The sequence below is a fragment of the Mytilus edulis genome, chromosome 11, assembly GCF_963676685.1.
Source record: "Mytilus edulis chromosome 11, xbMytEdul2.2, whole genome shotgun sequence".
Taxonomy (NCBI): Eukaryota; Metazoa; Mollusca; class Bivalvia; order Mytilida; family Mytilidae; genus Mytilus; species Mytilus edulis.
This window is the reverse complement of record NC_092354.1, coordinates 74633627-74653698: the sequence shown is the minus strand read 5'-3', so window position 1 is coordinate 74653698 and position 20072 is coordinate 74633627. Positions and strand designations below refer to the sequence as shown.

Genomic DNA, 20072 nt, shown 5'->3' with positions numbered 1-20072 from the left:
CTCTGTATCCCAGGATTCATTTCATTTTATTGGATGCTTCATTTATTGTAAATATTTAGTTATCTATCTAGTTAGTTATCTAGTTATCTTGTGTAGTCTTCCAATATGAAAGGTGACTACGTTCATTTAATTATCTATCTGAAAATATTTCTATAACATATCTGCTTGCTATATATATATATATATATATCTTAACTGTTTATCTAGTTATATGTGTTTATAATTTTGTAGTTTGTAATAAAGCTGTGGCCAAATACTGCCATTTTCGACTTTTTAAAAAAAAATTGTATAAAGGTATAAAAATAATGAAAAGTTATTTTTCAATATGTATTTGAATTTTATATTCTTATGATTTAATCTTTTTCACCCATAAAACGTAAATATAAGGAATGATTTTGAATGGTGACAAATAAGGGGAAGTAACTCTAGTTCAGTTTGTAAACCAATGGTGCAATTTATTTACGACCTAAAGCTAAGGTAATTGGTGTTAATTAACAGTGTGTTTGACACCAAAGCTGTCAAGTGAAGCCATGCACTTAATGGGTCACTTAATTTGACAGTTTACATAGCTAGATGAACTTCCCGTTCATGGAAGAATTACGAATTTGCCGGTATTTCAAAGGAATATTACTTATGAAATCAATCTCAAGGCTAAGAAATACGGGTGAAATCAGGTCATTTTCGGAAATTCCCGTGTTATTTCAATGACCCGGCGGGTGTTCCGGGTGATCCCTAAGAATTGTGAAAATTGTACGTTTGTGAGATCAGTCAAAATATTAAACAAAAACACGCTTGCTCACAGTACAGAAAATAACATCTGAAAGTAATACTTGTCACCAAGTGTTAGTCATCAGTAATAGTAATGATGTTACACAACAGGACACATTTCTTTGAATGTGCCGAATGCCCATACATATTTGTATATTGCATGCAGAGCAAACAGTCCCAATTATTGTAAGGGACATATACGTTTGATATTATAACGTTATTAAGAGGTTTAGCTGTCCCAAACAGTATAAGTGTCATTCAAAGTAAAATATGAATGAACATCGATTTAATTTTTCCTTTGTCGTTTTTTCAGATGAGGAATTTCGAAAAAGCAGTGAGTATTTTATTGTGTTTTTTTCTTGCAACTCTTACATGTATACTTCACGTTTTTTCATGCATTTAATTTGTCTTTAAGATATTTTTAAAATATTCATGAATTCACACTTCAGCAAAGAAGCGTTATTATTTGTTGTTGTAAAATTTGTGACATGTCCCAATCGTACGTCATGTAAAGAGCTGATGAATTTATAAGTAGTATTCTAAACAGCTTTTTAGAATATGTAAAAGAAACATTTTTTATCAGATAAAAATTGAATAAAATCATATATATATTTTATTTCAACTATTGAACAATTTGACACGAGAAAGCGATATCCTTATTCGTTAATCTCCACTTCTTAGGAACAACGTAAAACACACAACATATTTATTTTCAAACTTAGATTTATATTTGTAATACATAAATTATTTAGTCAATGTGTACTGGCATTATGTGAAAACAATTTTCAGCATTTATCTTGATATGGTAAAATAAAAACATTGAATAGCTAAAGAATTGTTTTTGTCAGTTATTTATTCAGAATCCGGGCATGGCAACCACAGACCATGCAAAAAAGGGGAGTTTACTCAGATAAAGTAATTTTACAATAGAAAGTGTTGCAAATATACCTATTTTATTATGTTGCAAGAAACAAGTTCTGTGACCTCATTTTTTTCTATTTCTTATCTGAAAGCATGTTATAAGAGCTATCTTCTCATATTTTAGCATAACAGTATTTGATGTAGTTTTCTTTTTATTGCACAAAATTGAATTTTTCATGCATAATCTCTACAAAATCTGTAGCGTGAAAAATAGTTTGTTGACCCATACTTTTTATTGCATTTAAAAAAAAACCTTGATGAAAACTTCATTTTGACAAATTATAAAAACATTCTGTGGACTTTAATTTAAACTTCCCAGCCACCTTAAAATACACATCATTGTAGATTGGAAGGGCAATTATATTTTGTGCAAGTCAACTTAACATAACCGATGTGTGAATGACATCATATATCTTTTATGATACTGTTTATACTCATTTATGGTCCGATTTATTTTAAGATTCGTGTGGAAACATTTGTTTGTTATTACAACATTAATTTTGTTTTCCGATGACACTGCTATCCTAAGCTTAAACAGTAAAATGACGTTGTAACTATGGCTCATTTATGCAGAAAAGTAATACTTGTCACCAAGTGTTAGTTATCAGTAACGGTATGTGATGCAACACCACTGGACACATATCTTTGAATGTGCCGAATTCTCATACATATTCGTCTATTTCATGTATAACAAAACATGCTTATTACTGTAAGGGACATAAACGTTTCAACTTTTAACTTAAGTTGTAATTAGTTTTAGCTATCCCAAACAGTTAATGTATCATTCAAAGTAGAGTATGAATGAAAATGATTTAATTTTCTTTTTTTTTTCTTTTTCAGATGAGAAAAGGCGAAAACTCGGTGAGTATTTAATTGTGTTATGTCTTGCAACTGCAATGTCTGTACGTATTTTTATACATTTATTTTGTCTTTGAGATATTATTTAAATATTAAAGAATTCACACTTCAACCATTTCTAAGATATGATATAGGAAGCGTGGTCATTTGCCGTTGTAGAATTTGTTACATGTCCCATTCGCACGTCAAGTTTAGAGTTGATAAATTTACAAAAACTTTGACATTTCATAAATATAATGGCGTTTCGTTTGGTCTAGTAGTTTTCGGGATGATAATTTGTATAAAGGTAGATTGAATTCAATAAATTTTGAACCAGACTTATATTTTTATCGTGTAGAACGCTACATGCGGGGTGTCTACTATGTTTTACACATAGTAGCGGTTCTAAAGGTTAGAAAACTATCAAAGTAAGTTCAAGTATCAGTAGGTTTATTTTTAGAATTATTAGTACCAAATATCAAATTTCACGGGAGGAACAGAAACAGAATCTATTTCCAGCAAACAGAAGAAGACGCTTCCAGTGATCTGTTTTCTCAAACACCTCTCCTAGTTTTCCGTGATGCAGATTTTGAGGGTTCATTTGCAAGTTTCAGGATAAAAAACTACTAAAGACAAAACAAGGAGCTTGAAACTAAATATAAAACCCATAAAAGGGGTCAAACTTACATGATGCATGATCATAAGCTTGACCTTTGATCGTATATTTGTTTTAAATGCCATGTGTCCCTTATGTCAATGCAAAACATCCCATGGGTCTTAAACATTTGGTTCGAGAGTTGTAGCTGCAAATACGTTTGTACAATCTGTGTTTCTATCCCATAAGGGATGGTAAAATTTATTTGGTCAAATTAACTTGTATTGTATTTCTGATCATTGTTGCAGTTTTATACTTTACAGCGATATGTTTCAAAATTTAAGATGAAAAAATAGACGTTCACATTGTACGTTTGTGAGATCTGTCAAAATATTTTAAAAAAACCGCTTGCTTACAGTACAAACAGTGTTTTCATCTATAATAGGAGTCGGCAAAATACTTCAAACATCTGAAAGTAATACTTGTCACCAAGTGTTAGTCATCAGTAATAGTAATGATGTTACACAACAGGACACATTTCTTTGAATGTGCCGAATGCCCATACATATTTGTATATTGCATGCAGAGCAAACAGTCCCTATTATTGTAAGGGACATATACGTTTGATATTGTAACTTTATTAAGAATTTTAGCTGTCCCAAACACTATAAGTGTCATTCAAAGTAAAGTATGAATGAACATCGATTTAATTTTTCATTTGTCGTTTTTTCAGATGAGGAAGTTCGAAAAAGCAGTGAGTATTTTATTGTGTTTTTTTCTTGCAACTCTTACATGTATACTTCACGTTTTTTCATGCATTTGATTTATATTTAAGATATTTTTAAAATATTCATGAATTCACACTTCAGCAAAGAAGCGTAATTATTTGTTGTTGTAAAATTTGTGACATGTCCCAATCGTACGTCATGTAAAGAGCTGATGAATTTATAAGTAGTATTCTAAAAAGCTTTTTAGAATATGTAAAAGAAGCATTTTTTATCAGATAAAAATTGAATAAAATCAAATATATTTTATTTCAACCATTGAACAATTTGACACGAGAAAGCAATATCCTTATTCGTTAATCTCCACGTCTTAGGAACAACGTAAAACACACAACATATTTATTTTCAAACTTAGATTTATATTTGTAATACATAAATTATTTAGTCAATGTGTACTGGCATTATGTGAAAACAAATTTCAACATTTATCTTGATATGGTAAAACAAAAACATTGAATTGCTAAAGAATTGTTTTTGTCAGTTATTTATTCAGAATCCGGGCATTGCACCCACAGACCATGCAAGATCTTTTTGGCTAATTAAAGTTGAATGATAACCAATGAGTGAACGTATAGAAACAAAAACATAGATGTTCATTAATCTTAAGATTTTCGAAGTATTTTGCCGAATCATATCATAGATGAAAACATTAGAGCAAATAAACTCATCATAGATACCAGGACTAAATTTTGTATATACACCAGACGCGCGTTTCGTCTACAAAAGACTCATCAGTGACACTCGAACCAACAAAAATTGAAAAGGCCAAATAGAGTACGAAGTTGAAGAGCAACGAAGACCAAAATTCCTAAAAGTTTTGCCAAATCCAGCTAAGGTAATCTATGCCTGAGGTAGAAAAGCCTTAGTATTTCAAAAATTCTAAATTTTTTTAACAAGTGATTCATTCCACTGTATGGTAAATTTGATAGCTAAATCAAATTTGTCAACCCGCTATACTACCACTGCTGGATAGAAAAACAGAAGGTGTGGTATGATTTTCAATGAGACAACACTTCACAAGATATCAAATGACACAGAAATAAACAACTATAGGCCACCGGTTATCAATAATGAGCACAGCCCATACCACATAATGAGTTTCTAGTGTTTTTATTGATCTATGTGTTGAATATCGAGGTAGACTTTTTCAACAAAAGAGGGGCGAAAGATACCAGAGGGACTGTCAAACTCATAGATCGAATGTAAACTGACAACGCCATTGGCTAAAAAAGAAAAAGACAAACAGACAAATAATGGTACACAGGACACAACATAGAAAAGTAAAGTCTAAGCAACACGAACCCCAACATATTGTCGGCATTCCTATAAAAACAAACTGTGTGCCTCTCCTTACCGACCTCTTCTTATTTTCATATATGATAGGAGTTCCTTCAAACACTTGTCAAACACTAGAAATTCAAAGAACAAGAAGAAAATAGGTCATTTAATGCATTCAGATATATTGATGATGTTTTTTCCATTCAATAACATTCCAAACTTTTCTGATTGGGTTCCATTCATATATCTCCCGGAACTAAAAGTTAAAGAAACAACAGACTTGGCTTCCTCCGCCTTCGGTATTCGAGCATGCGGCAACTATTCAGACTTTTTAAAACGTCATCAGTGTCTGAGTTGAAAGATGATGAACCAGGTGTCTGCTAAAGAACGTCTCGTCCTTGACCTTGTCCAAGACCTTGTTGAAATATATTCTTTTTCAACTTTACAAATAATATACGATGGTATAGAAGTAAAGATCCTGGGTTCTGATGTTGTTTATCATCTTAATAACGTGTTAAAGCATTCTTTTATGTGTCTTATAAATATAAGTTTACAGTCAAGTCTGTTCATTTGGTGATATTCATTTGACGTGGCTCTATACTTTTTCATCCCGTCATAGTGTTATTGTTCTATGATCATTTCTATATTCTATATTCTTGTCTTTTGTTTTTGTTAATGTGTTTTGTCTATGTGTGTTTTTGTGTTTCTTTCTTGCATGTGACGTATCATTTTATACATCCCATTATTGTGACATGATAAACGTTTGTTAATATATCTGCTTGGTTTTATAGTGATTGAGATAATAACACAACGTTGACTGCTTTATCCCAATTTTTGAAATATTTACCTATTGTGTCTGTTTTATTTGTTCACACATCATTGTCAATAATTATGGAGTTTAATAAGACTGTCATACAATTGCGAGGTTTAGCTAGCTATATATCCAGGTTTAATCCATGATTTTCTTTTAAAGAAAATGTCTGTACCAAGTCAAGAATATGACAGTTGTCCAGTGGTTTTATGTGTTGGAGGTTTTGATTTTGTCATTTGATAAGGGACTTTCCGTTTTGAATTTTCCTCGCAGTTAAGTAGTTTTGTGATTTAATTTTCTAAATATTTAGCTTACTTTTTAAAGTGAGAGCTTTAAGACGAATTTTTATGATATGATTGTTGATTGATTTACCATTTAATTATTTTCGTAAAGATGTTGTTGTTGTACTTGACATAAAAAGTTGATAGGCGACGATGCAAAAAATGTGTTTACATTCTTCAGCAAAGACAAAATAATTTTGCGTCATAATTGTTATGTTTTTCACTTATCTAAAAAATATCCGTATGATCGAAGTCATAACTGCGTATTTTATTCAAATTAATGAATTGCAGTGAGTCCGTTAAATTTCCCTGTTATTTCCATTTGATGAATTTGTCACTGTGAAGATTAATTGTTTTTTTTTTCATGCACAGTGTTCCTATGAACTATAATGTTTATTTTCAACTGCCTGTGGACAGCATTGTATTGACTTTGTTTAGTTGCTGCTATGCCAGAATCATTCCTTGTATAACAAGTACCAATTAGACGTCCACTTAGTCTCTATTTTGTCAGCTAATTGTTTTTTGCTAAAATTTCAGGTCTCCCTTTTTCAAGAATATCAATTGTTATATACCTATATGGAGTTTTTTTTCTCTCAGAACGATAGGTCATTCGACTCGAAGAATCAACCCGGACGATATCATGTTTTAATAAAATATGCTCCAAGACATAACATAACTACCTGGTTGAGGTCATTATTTTCCTTGATAAAAATGCAAACTATAATTTACTTCAAAATTATATTCGTCTGATGATATTTTGTTGCTGATTGGGGAATATATTTTTTAAAGTTCAATCTTTGATAGGTGGCAAACAAATTGTCATTGTCCGCATTTAAATTTTAGAAACAAATAATGTGAAGTTTTTGTAAATTTATCGCTACAATACAGAGACATCATATATGTGAGATGAATTTTAATGTAAAACTTTCCATAACACTTTTAAAAAAAGCCAGATTTAACATGTTCGTGTGTAAGATTATGAAAATCTTATAGATTCACACTGAATAGAATATCACACTGTGACCTACATATATTGATATTCGTCTTCGTGTTACATGTACATGTATCACGATTTTGTGCTTCATTCGTGTCAGATCTTAACTTTTTTACATTTATGTATACCTTTTACTCTATGAAATGAACAACTTATAAAAATATTCTTATATTCTATATATTAAATAACATCCACGTACCTCACAATTGGGTCGGGTTGTTATATATCTTTATTCTAACAAATCAAATTAGGGGGTGGCGGGGGACGGGTATAGAATTATATCGTGATTATCTGTTTAAAAAATGTATTGGTATTCGAAAGAAAATTATTCTGAATATTTCATTCGATTCAATCAAAATTGTTGAAAAATAATCACTTTTCCGCGAACGAAATGTCATTACAAAAAGAAAAAAAACCAAATTACAACATATATATAGCCCCCCCCCCCCATTTTCCATAAACGAAGTTGGTACAATAAATTACTTACAAAGTGTCTTGTATTTTTTATGTAATACACCGTTATCGGATGTTAGCAATTCATGAAGTTACAGTGATATTTTTATTGTGTATATGTAAAACTTTTCTACGGTTTATATCTAGATTAAATAGTGAGTTTTATTTCACATTCTAAATGAGCCGACGGATAACCGAATAACTGTCTTGTGATTCTGTCTTTTGAAAAAAAAAACTTTTATTCTATCATGCGTGTTTAAGTTATGTTTCTGTAATTCGACGAGACAGGAATGTTAAAGTGCATTGATGCATGTAACATGAGATACAATATTACCAGTTCTGACTGATCGATGATGGTTGCCTAGTACCTGTGTTCGAGTCATTTGTTACAACCATTGGAAAATTTCCTGTTTAACGACACCTTAGACAGAATATATACTGCTGCATCTGTTCAATTCGGTATTGGTTGTGTGTTCCATAGCCGGCTATCAACGATCAAATCATGCTATTTAAACTGATCAAGATTGATTCAACAGTAACAAAATTCAGCAGGTGAATTTCACCTATTGTTTGTCAAAATATGAACACAATAACAAATTCAGTCTAGATGACTATTAACAATTAAACAAATCTCAAGATGACATGCTATACATGCATTGTCCGATACTTCCCAAATTTTCCAAGTAATGCACAAGCAGTCCATACATGTCCCCAACAATTTGATACATTGCATTTTTTCCCTAGATTAAAATCATATCTAAAGGTTACAGAATTATGGATGAATTTAAACTAAATTGCTACGTCGTTCCAAACAAATAGTGTTTCAGGCACAAAATAATTTTTAGTTAATATCTTTTATAGTTGCATGACTGCATGGCATAGCGCTATCTAACATTTCTATCTTTCAAAATTAATTACAAAAGTCCAGCATTATAGTGTAATATTTATTGGATTGTTATCACTTTTGAATATTTTGTGATTAGTATTTATTTAGATTCTACTCAATAAAATGCAGAAATACCTACTACTAAGTATGAAGAATGAGAACAAATTATAATGCCGTCCAATTAGTTCAAAGTTAAAAAAAAATGGTTATCTATCATTGACCATAAACGTAATAGTATGTGAGTTGGTTCTAACTTCTATATCATTTAAGCTGGCTCGGGTGTCTTCCTCCATCTTGGATTTCGAAGAAGGAAATAACAATTGGTCTATTTCTTTAACGTAATGAGCAAATTTTGAGAGTTGTATGAAATTCATATGTAATACTTCTAATAAATATTAACCTAGAACATTATGTGTTTTATCATATTTATGGCTGTATTTGTAAAAATTATAACATTTTTGTTTTATCCATTTTTTTTTTCAACTTTGCAAAAAAAGGGGAGATTACTCAGATAAAGCAATTTTACAAAAGAAAGTGTTGCGAATTTACCTATTTTAATATGTTGCAAGAAAACAAGTTCGGTGACCTCATTTTTTTCTACTTCTTATCTGAAAGCATGTTATAAGAGCTATCTTCTCACATTTTAGCATAACATTATTTGATGTAGTTTTCTTTTTATTGCACAAAATTGAATTTGTTATGCATAATCTCTACCAAATCTGTAGCGTGAAAAATAGTTCGTTGACCCATACTTTTTATAGCGTTTAAAAAAAACATGATGAAAACTTCATTCTGACAAATTATAAAAACATTCTGTGGATTTTAATTAAAACTTCCCAGCCACCTTAAAATCCACATCATTGTAGATTGTAAGGGCAATTATATTTTGTGCAAGTCAACTTAACATAACCGATGTGTGAATGTCATCATATATCTTTTATGATACTGTTTATACTCATTTATGGTCCGATTTATTTGAAGATTTGTGTGGCAACATTTGTTTGTTATTACCACATTAATTTTGTTTTCCGATGACACTGCTATCCTGAGCTTAAACAGTAAAATGACGTTGTAACTATGGCTCATTTCTGCAGAAAAGTAATACTTGTCACCAAGTGTTAGTTATCAGTAATGGAAAGTGATGCAACACCACTGGACAAATATCTTTGAATGTGCCGAATTCTCATACATATTCGTCTATTTCATGTATAACAAGACATGCTTATTACTGTAAGGGACATAAACGTTTCAACTTTTAACTTAAGTTGTAATTAGTTTTAACTGTCCCAAACAGTTAATGTATCATTTAAAGCGGAGTATAAATGAATAAGATTTCATTTTCTTTTTTTCTTTCTTTTTTAGATGAGCAAATACGAAAACTCGGTGAGTATTTTATTGTGTTATGTCTTGCAACTGTAATGTCTTTACGTATTTTTATACATTTATTTTGTCTTTGAGATATTATTTAAATATTAAAGAATTCACACTTCAACCATTTCTAAGATATGATATAGGAAGCGTGGTCATTTGCCGTTGTAGAATTTGTTACATTTCCCAATCGCACGTCAAGTTTAGAGTTGATAAATTTACAAAAACTATGAAATTTTATAAATATAATGGCGTTTCTATTGGTCTAGTAGTTTTCGGGATGATAATTTGTATAAAGGTAGATTGAATTCAATAAATTTTGAACCAGACTTATATTTTTATCGTGTAGAACGCTACATGCGGGGTGTCTACTATGTTTTACACATAGTAGCGGTTCTAAAGGTTAGAAAACTATCAAAGTAAGTTCAAGTATCAGTAGGTTTATTTTTAGAATTATTAGTACCAAATATCAAATTTCACGGGAGGAACAGAAACAGAATCTATTTCCAGCAAACAGAAGAAGACGCTTCCAGTGATCTGTTTTCCCAAACACCTCTCCTAGTTTTCCGTGATGCAGATTTTGAGGGTTCATTTGCAAGTTTCAGGATAAAAAACTACTAAAGACAAAACAAGGAGCTTGAAACTAAATATAAAACCCATAAAAGGGGTCAAACTTACATGATGCATGATCATAAGCTTGACCTTTGATCGTATATTTGTTTTAAATGCCATGTGTCCCTTATGTCAAGGCAAAACTTCCCATGGGTCTTAAACATTTGGTTCGAGAGTTGTAGCTGCAAATACGTTTGTACAATCTGTGTTTCTATCCCATAAGGGATGGTAAAATTTATTTGGTCAAATTAACTTGTATTGTATTTCTGATCATTGTTGCAGTTTTATACTTTACAGCGATATGTTTCAAAATTTAAGATGAAAAAATAGACGTTCACATTGTACGTTTGTGAGATCTGTCAAAATATTTTAAAAAAACCGCTTGCTTACAGTACAAACAGTGTTTTCATCTGTTATAGGAGTCGGCAAAATACTTCGAACATCTGAAAGTTATACTTGTCACCAAGTGTTAGTCATCAGTAATAGTAATGATGTTACACAACAGGACACATTTCGTTGAATGTGCCGAATGCCCATACATATTTGTCTATTACATGCAGAGCAAAAAATCTCTATTATTGTAAGGGACATATACGTTTAATATCATAATTTTATTAAGAGTTTTAGCTGTCCCAAATAGTTTAAGTGTCATTCAAAGTAAAGTATGAATGAATATCAGTTTAAATGTTTCTTTGTCGTTTTTCAGAGGATGAATTTCGAAAACGCAGTGAGTATTTTATTGTGTTTTGTCTTGCAACTCTTAGACTTTCCGTATTTTCATGCATTTAATTTGTCTTTAAGATATTTTTTAAATATTCACGAATTTACATTTAAGCAAAAAAGCGTTAATTTTTGCTGTTGTAAAATTTGTGACATGTCCCAATCGTACGTCATGTAAAGAGCTGATGAATTTATAAGTAGTATTCTAAGCAGCTTTTCAGAGTATGTAAAAGAAGTATTTTTTATCAGATAAAAATTGAATAAAATCAAATATATTTATTTCAACCATTGAACAATTTGACACGAGAAAGCAATATATATATTCGATAATCTCCACTTCATAGGAACAACTTAAAACACACAACATATTTATTTTCAAACTTAGATTTATATTTGCAATACATAAATTATTTAGTTAATGTGTACTGGCATTATGTGAAAACAATTTTCAGCATTTATCTTGATATTGTAAAATAAAAACATTGAATTGCTAAAGAATTGTTTTTGTCAGTTATTTATTCAGAATCCGGGCATGGCAACCACAGACCATGCAAAAAAAGGGAGTCTACTCAGATAAAGTAATTTTACAATAAAAAGTGTTGCGAATATACCTATTTTAATATGTTGCAAGAAACAAGTTCTGTGACCTCATTTTTGTCGAGCCTGCAACTTTTGTTGCAGAAAGCTCGACATAGGGATAGTGATCCGGCGGCGGCGGCGGCGGCGGCGGCGGCGGTGTTGTTACCTAACTTCTTAAAAGCTTTATATTTTAGAAGGTGGAAGACCTGGATGCTTCATACTTTGTATATAGATGCCTCATGTTACAAAGTTTCCGTCAGCCACATGTCCAATGTCCTTGACCTCATTTTCATGGTTCAGTGACCACTTGAAAAAAAAGTTCAATTTTTTTGTAATGTTGAATTCTCTCTTATTATAAGTAATAGGATAACTATATTTGATATGTGTGTACCTTGCAAGGTCCTCATGTCTGTCAGACAGTTTTCACTTGACCTAGACCTCATTTCATGGATCAGTGAACAAGGTTAAGTTTTGGTGGTCAAGTCCATATCTCAGATACTATAAGCAATAGGGCTAGTATATTCGGTGTATGGAAGGACTGTAAGGTGTACATGTCCAACTGGCAGGTGTCATCTGACCTTGACCTCATTTTCATGGTTCAGTGGTTATAGTTAAATTTTTGTGTTTTGGTCTGTTTTTTTCGTACTATATGCAATAGGTCTACTATATTTGTTATATGGAATGATTGTAAGGTGTACATGTCTAGCGGGCAGATGTCATGGGACCTTGACCTCATTTTCATGGTTCAGTGGTTATAGTTAAATTTTTGTGTTTTGGTCTGTTTTTTTTCATACTATATGTAATAGGTCTACTATATTTGTTGTATGGCATGATTGTAAGGTGTACATGTCTAGCGGGCAGATGTCATGTGACCTTGACCTCATTTTCATGGTTCAGTGGTCAAAGTTAAGTTTTTGAGTTTTGGTCTTTTTATCTAATACTATATGCCATAGGTCAACTATATTTGGTGTATGGAAATATTTTATGATCTTTATGTCAGTAGCGCAGGTTTCTTTTGACCCTGACCTCATTTTCACGGTTCATTGCACAGTGTTAAGTTTTTGTGTTTTGGTCTATTGTTCTTAAACTATAAGTAATAGGTCAACTATATATGTTGTATAGAAGCATTGTTAGCTGTACATGTCTGCCTAGCATGGTTCATCTGACCGTGACCTCATTTTCATGGTTCATTGGTCTTTGTTTAGTTATCTTGGTTAATGTTAAGATTATGAGACAGTGGTAATAAAGCTTTATACTTAGGACTATCTACATAATATCAATGATTAGTATAGAAGGCGAGACATTTCAGCGTGTGCACTCTTGTTTTCTATTTCTTATCTGAAAGCATGTTATATGAGCTATCTTCTCACATTTTAGCATAACATTATTTGATGTAGTTTTCTTTTTATTGCACACAATTGAATTATTCATGCATAAACTCTACAAAATCTGTAGCGTGAAAAATAGTTCGTTGACCCATACTTTGTATTGCATTTAAAAAAAACATGATGAAAACTTCATTTTGACAAATTATAAAAACATTCTGTGGATTTTAATTAAAACTTCCCAGCCACCTTAAAATCCACATCATTGTAGATTGTAAGGGCAAATATATTTTGTGCAAGTCAACTTAACATAACCGATGTGTAAATGACATCATATATCTTTTATGATACTGTTTATACTCATTTATGGTCCGATTAATTTTAAGATTCGTGTGGAAACATTTGTTTATTATAACTACATTAATTTTGTTTTCCGATGACACTGCTATCCTAAGCTTAAACAGTAAAATGACGTTGTAACTATGGCTCATTTATGCAGAAAAGTAATACTTGTCACCAAGTGTTAGTTATCAGTAACGGTATGTGATGCAACACCACTGGACAAATATCTTTGAATGTGCCGAATTCTCATACATATTCGTCTATTTCATGTATAACAAGACATGCTTATTACTGTAAGGGACATAAACGTTTCAACTTTTAACTTAAGTTGTAATTAGTTTTAGCTATCCCAAACAGTTAATGTATCATTCAAAGTAGAGTATGAATGAATAAGATTTAATTTTCTGTTTTTTTCTCTTTCAGATGAGAAAAGGCGAATACTCGGTGAGTATTTTATTGTGTTATGTCTTGCAACTGTAATGTCTTTACGTATTTTTATACATTTATTTTGTCTTTGAGATATTATTTAAATATTAAAGAATTCACACTTCAACCATTTCTAAGATATGATATAGGAAGCGTGGTCATTTGCCGTTGTAGAATTTGTCACATGTCCCATTCGCACGTCAAGTTAAGAGTTGATAAATTTACAAAAACTATGACATTTTATAAATATAATGGCGTTTCTATTGGTCTAGTAGTTTTCGGGATGATAATTTGTATAAAGGTAGATTGAATTCAATAAATTTTGAACCAGACTTATATTTTTATCGTGTAGAACGTTACATGCGGGGTGTCTACTATGTTTTACACATAGTAGCGGTTCTAAAGGTTAGAAAACTATCAAAGTAAGTTCAAGTATCAGTAGGTTTATTTTTAGAATTTTTAGTACCAAATATCAAATTTCACGGGAGGAACAGAAACAGAATCTATTTCCAGCAAACAGAAGAAGACGCTTACAGTGATCTGTTTTCTCAAACACCTCTCCTAGTTTTCCGTGATGCAGATTTTGAGGGTTGATTTGCAAGTTTCAGGATGAAAAACTACTAAAGACAAAACAAGGAGCTTGAAACTAAATATAAAACCCATAAAAGGGGTCAAACTTACATGATGCATGATCATAAGCTTGACCTTTGATCGTATATTTGTTTTAAATGCCATGTGTCCCTTATGTCAATGCAAAACATCCCATGGGTCTTAAACCTTTGGTTCGAGAGTTGTAGCTGCAAATACGTTTGTACAATCTGTGTTTCTATCCCATAAGGGATGGTAAAATTTATTTGGTCAAATTAACTTATATTGATTTTCTGATCATTGTTGCAGTTTTATACTTCACAGCGATATGTTTCAAAATTTAAGACGAAAAAAAAGACGTTTACATTGTAGGTTTGTGAAATCAGTCAAAATATTAAAAAAAACCACGCTTGCTTACAGTACAGACAGTGTTTTCATCTATAATAGGAGTCGGCAAAATACTTCGAACATCTGAAAGTAATACTTGTCACCAAGTGCTAGTCATCAGTAGTAGTAATGATGTTACACAACAGGACACATTTCTTTGAATGTGCCGAATGCCCATACATATTTGTCTATTACATGCAGAGCAAAAAATCCCTATTATTGTAAGGGACATATACGTTTAATATCATAACTTTATTAAGAGTTTTAGCTGTCAAACAGTATAAGTGTCATTCAAAGTAAAGTATTAATGAATATCAATTTAAATGTTTCTTTGTCGTTTTTCAGAGGATGAATTTCGAAAACGCAGTGAGTATTTTATTGTGTTTTGTCTTGCAACTCTTAGACTTTCCGTATTTTCATGCATTTAATTTGTCTTTAAGATATTTTTGTAAATATTCATGAATTCACACTTCAGCAAAGAAGCGTTATTATTTGCTGTTGTTAAATTTGTGACATGTCCCAATCGTACGTCATGGAAAGAGCTGATGAATTTATAAGTAGTATTCAAAACAGCTTTTCAAAATATGTAAAAGAAGTATTTTTTATCAGATAAAAATTAAATACAATCAAATATATTTTATTTCAACCATTGAACAATTTGACACAAGAAAGCAATATCCTTATTCGATAATCTCTACTTCATAGGAACAACGTTAAACACACAAAATATTTATTTTCAAACTTAGATTTATATTTGTAATACATAAATTATTTAGTTAATGTGTACTGGCATTATGTGAACATAATTTTCAGCATTTATCTTGATATGGTAAAATAAAAACACTGAATTGCTAAAGAATTGTTTTTGTCAGTTATTTATTTAGAATCCGGGCGGCACCCACATACCATGCAAGATCTTTTTGGCTAATTAAAGTTGAATGATAACCAATGAGTGAACGTATAGAAACAAAAACATAGATGTTCATTAATCTTAAGATGTTCTAAGTATTTTGCCGAATCATATCATAGATGAAAACATTAGAGCAAATAAACTCATCATAGATACCAGGACTAAAATTTGTATATACACCAGACGCGCGTTTCGTCTACAAAAGACTCATCAGTGACGCTCGAATCCAAAACAGTTAAAAAGATCAGATAAAGTACGAAGTTGAAGAGCAATGAGGACCAAAATGTGCCGAATTCTCATACATATTCGTCTATTTCATGTATAACAAGACATGCTTATTACTGTAAGGGACATAAACGTTTCAACTTTTAACTTAAGTTGTAATTAGTTTTAGCTGTCCCAAACAATACAGTACAGACAGTGTTTTCATCTATAATAGGAGTCGGAAAAATACTTCGAGCATCTGAAAGTAATACTTGTCACCAAGTGTTAGTCATCAGTAATAGTAATGATGTTACACAACAGGACACATTTCTTTGAATGTGCCGAATGCCCATACATATTTGTCTATTACATGCAGAGTAAAAATATCCCTATTATTGTAAGGGACATATACGTTTAATATTATAACTTTATTAAGAGTTTTAGCTGTCCCAAACAGTTTAAGTGTCATTCAAAGTAAAGTATGAATGATCATCGATTTAATTTTTCTTTGTCGTTTTTCAGAGGAGGAATTTCGACGATATAGTGAGTATTTTATTGTGTTTTTTCTTGCAACTCTTATACTTTTCGTATTTAAATACAGTTAATTTGTCTTTAAGATATTTTTAATATTCATGAATTCACACTTCAGCAAAGAAGCGTTATTATTTGCTGTTGTAAAATTTGTGACATTTCCCAATTGTACGTCACGTAAAAGGCTGATGAATTCACAAGTACAATTGATACTTTTATCTGTAGTATTCTTAACAACGTTTCAAAATATGTAAAACAAGATTTTTTAACCAGATGAAAACTAATTAAAATCAAATATATTTATTTCAACAAGTTAACTATTTGACAAGAAATACCAATCTTCTAACACGATTATCTCCATTTCGTAGAAACAACGCAAAACACTTGAAATATATATTTTGAAACTGACATTTGTTTTTATAATTCATAATGTAGTATAGTTTAGAAATGGCATTTTGTGAATACAATATTCAACTCTTTTATTGATATGGTAAAATAAACAATTGTATAACAATTGCTTGCTAAAAATATGTTTGTCGCTGTTATATATTCAGAATCCGTGCATGACACATGAAGACCTTGCAATGGCTACTTGGAATTGTTTAATAACCACTGAATGAACCTATAGAAACAAAAACAAATATTTTCATTAACGATAAGATGTTCTAAGTAGTTTGCCAAATTTCATCATAGATGAAAACACTATCTTTACTGTAAGCAAGCTGGTTTTTTTTTTATATTTGAACTGATGTCACAAATGAACAATGTAGAAAATCTTTGTCTTCTTCTTGATTGTTAAAACTTAGTATTGTGAGTTTTATAACTTCAACATCAATCAGAAGAACAATACTAGTGAATTTGACCAAATAAATTTAACCCTATTTTTAGGGATAAAAACACGATTGACTTATTGTATAACTCATTTATGGCGACAACTCTGTAAAAAAGGTTTTACACCCATGGAACGTTTTGCATTGACCTTAGGGAAAATGGCATTTAGAAAAGAATACGATCAAAGGTCAAGCTAATTATAATGGTTTGTGTTAGTTTAACCCTTTTTATTGTTTTATAAAGCTTTTCAAAGAAATATGAAGCACTATGTGTGCATAGTTTTCGATATTAATAAGGGAAACCTCTACATTATTCAAGAGTTCAAGAATTACTTATTATAAATATAATTTTGTTTCGTTCATCATCGCGGATTCAAAAAGTGTCACAAACAGTATCTACATGTAGTAGCTATAGTGACAAACTGAGTTTTGTGACAATTCATGTAAAACTCATTATGACATGTTTACTATTACACAGAAGAATTTACTCTTTCGTATTTGTAATGCAGAACTTAAACGAAGCAAGGTTGCGCATATTTTTAGTCGTAAAGTAAATTATGGTATGATACTTTATAGGATACATTAAACAATACTAAGAAGAATAATTAAACATATACAATTAGTAAATGACACTACATACCTTTACAAGAAATCGAAGTTTTTAACGACATTAACAAACAAACAAACAAACAAACAAAAAACTATCCAACAGAGAAATATAGCGACAATATATTCTTCTGACGTCAGGGGTATACACAACGTTTTAGCAAACACAATTGAAGAAGATTCAACAAATTGTATAGCTCCTAATACTCACTTGACTGTCTAAACAGCCCTTGCACGGTTGGCATATATCTTTAATGATACTCCTTATCCTCAATCCATTATCCTAGTTCGAATAATTTCAAATATCTTGTGTTAAAAATAGTTTGTGATTTGTACATTAATTTTGTTTTCCGATGACACTGCTTTTTAAAATTGCAGTAAGATGACAACTAAATTGACAAATTACTGGAGAAGAGAAATTATACAAGTGTTAACCATCAATAATACATGTAGGAAGTGATGCAACATGCATGAAACTGGACAAATTTCGTTGAATGTGCCAAATTCTCATACATATATGTCTATTGGAAAAAGTAAAATCACAAAAATACTGAACTTAGAGGAAGATCAATTGGGAAAGTCCATAATCACAAAACCCGAAATATCTATTACTGTAAGGACATACACGTTTAATAGTTTCAATTGTAGTCGTAATGAGTTTTACCTCAATATTTTGAAATATAATGGTTGATGTTTTTACATATTGTAACATTGATTGAGAGTTATCGACACTCCTACCCCATCTTCTTATATCTATATAGTGTTGGCAATTTATCAAGATTAAAATTTGTTCTGATCTGACTATTTTGAGAAAAGTTATGGTCTTTCGAATTTTCATTTTTTCACCTTTTTGTTATTTTATCCTTCAAGGTATTGATTTGGAAATTAGTGTGAAGGTTTATAGTGACAAATTACAGACCAAGTACTTATGTCGTTCCATTGATGATTTTGTGCAGATTTATAATCCTAGAAAATTTACTTTATTATTTAGTTTCCACACCCTTTCCCATCATGCTTAAAAATATTATCGATATAGTTTAAACAATGACAAGTTATAGATCAATTATAGCATTTTGTTCCTGTATAATAAGATGCTTATTGGTAGGGGACTATGTATTGTAATACAATATTCTCGAATGTTTATTGATTAAAAGTTTAAACTTGTTTAAAAAAATTGCGGTTTCCTTAAACAAATAACGAAGGAAACACGAAACTTTGATGAATATGAATGAATTCACACTTCAACCATATCTAAGAATTGATATAGGACGCGCGGGCTTATGGCGTTGTATATTTTTTGGCATGGATTGAATTCAATGAATTTTGATTCAGAATCATGTTTTTTAATGTTCAAATTAAAGACTAAAAGCTGTCAGGGCTTGGTAATTGGTTTTTAAAATATTTTTATCAAATAGTTCGGTTCTATGTATGATGGCGGTTTTTCTCCACTTCATTGGTTCTGTAGTTTCCATGTCTTCCTCTGATAGTTGATGTGTTTCCCTCGGTTTAAAGTAGTAACCTGTATTCATTGTTCTCTCATTCAATTTAGGACTTTTAAAAATAGGTATAGTACTCTTGCCTTAAAGTCATATGATGTCTGAATGTTGAGCGATAGGTTTTTTAATTCTCTAAAATTATTTTCTTCAAAGTTTGGTACATGTAGTCTACAAGTGACATGCAGAATTTATGAATGGTTTATACAATAATTGTTGTTGTGGATTCTTAAAAACATCTTTTTATTCAACTTAAAAATGATGAGTCATAGTTAATATATTTATATTAAGGCAAAAAACAATAATTCATAGAAATAAACTAAAATTACAAAACGTGTTTGTTACACCTTTTGTTACTTCATAGGATACATTTAAATTACTAGGAAGAGTAATTAAACATATCTGGTGAGTAAATTGCACTATATATCTTTACAACAAAGGAAAGTTTTTAACTACCTTGACTGGCTATACAGCCCTTGTACGGTCGGTATATATCATTGATGATACTCCTTATCCTCAATAAGTCCGAATAATTTCAAGAT

General features: G+C 30.9%; 2 protein-coding genes across 3 annotated transcripts in view; both read left to right on the top strand.

Annotated features, from left to right (window-relative positions):
- The window catches only part of LOC139496278 (neogenin-like), a 229785-nt gene that overhangs the window by 147272 nt on the left and 62441 nt on the right, over nucleotides 1-20072 (top strand). The window lies entirely within an intron of this gene.
- The window catches only part of LOC139495337 (uncharacterized protein YjdP-like), a 28488-nt gene that overhangs the window by 4046 nt on the left and 4370 nt on the right, over nucleotides 1-20072 (top strand). Inside the window, exons 2-9 of the mRNA XM_071283642.1 lie at nucleotides 1082-1102; nucleotides 2530-2550; nucleotides 3855-3875; nucleotides 9972-9992; nucleotides 11296-11316; nucleotides 13979-13999; nucleotides 15302-15322; nucleotides 16593-16613. Of these exons, the coding sequence (XP_071139743.1) occupies nucleotides 1082-1102; nucleotides 2530-2550; nucleotides 3855-3875; nucleotides 9972-9992; nucleotides 11296-11316; nucleotides 13979-13999; nucleotides 15302-15322; nucleotides 16593-16613 (168 nt within the window). The remainder of the gene's footprint in view (nucleotides 1-1081; nucleotides 1103-2529; nucleotides 2551-3854; nucleotides 3876-9971; nucleotides 9993-11295; nucleotides 11317-13978; nucleotides 14000-15301; nucleotides 15323-16592; nucleotides 16614-20072) is intronic.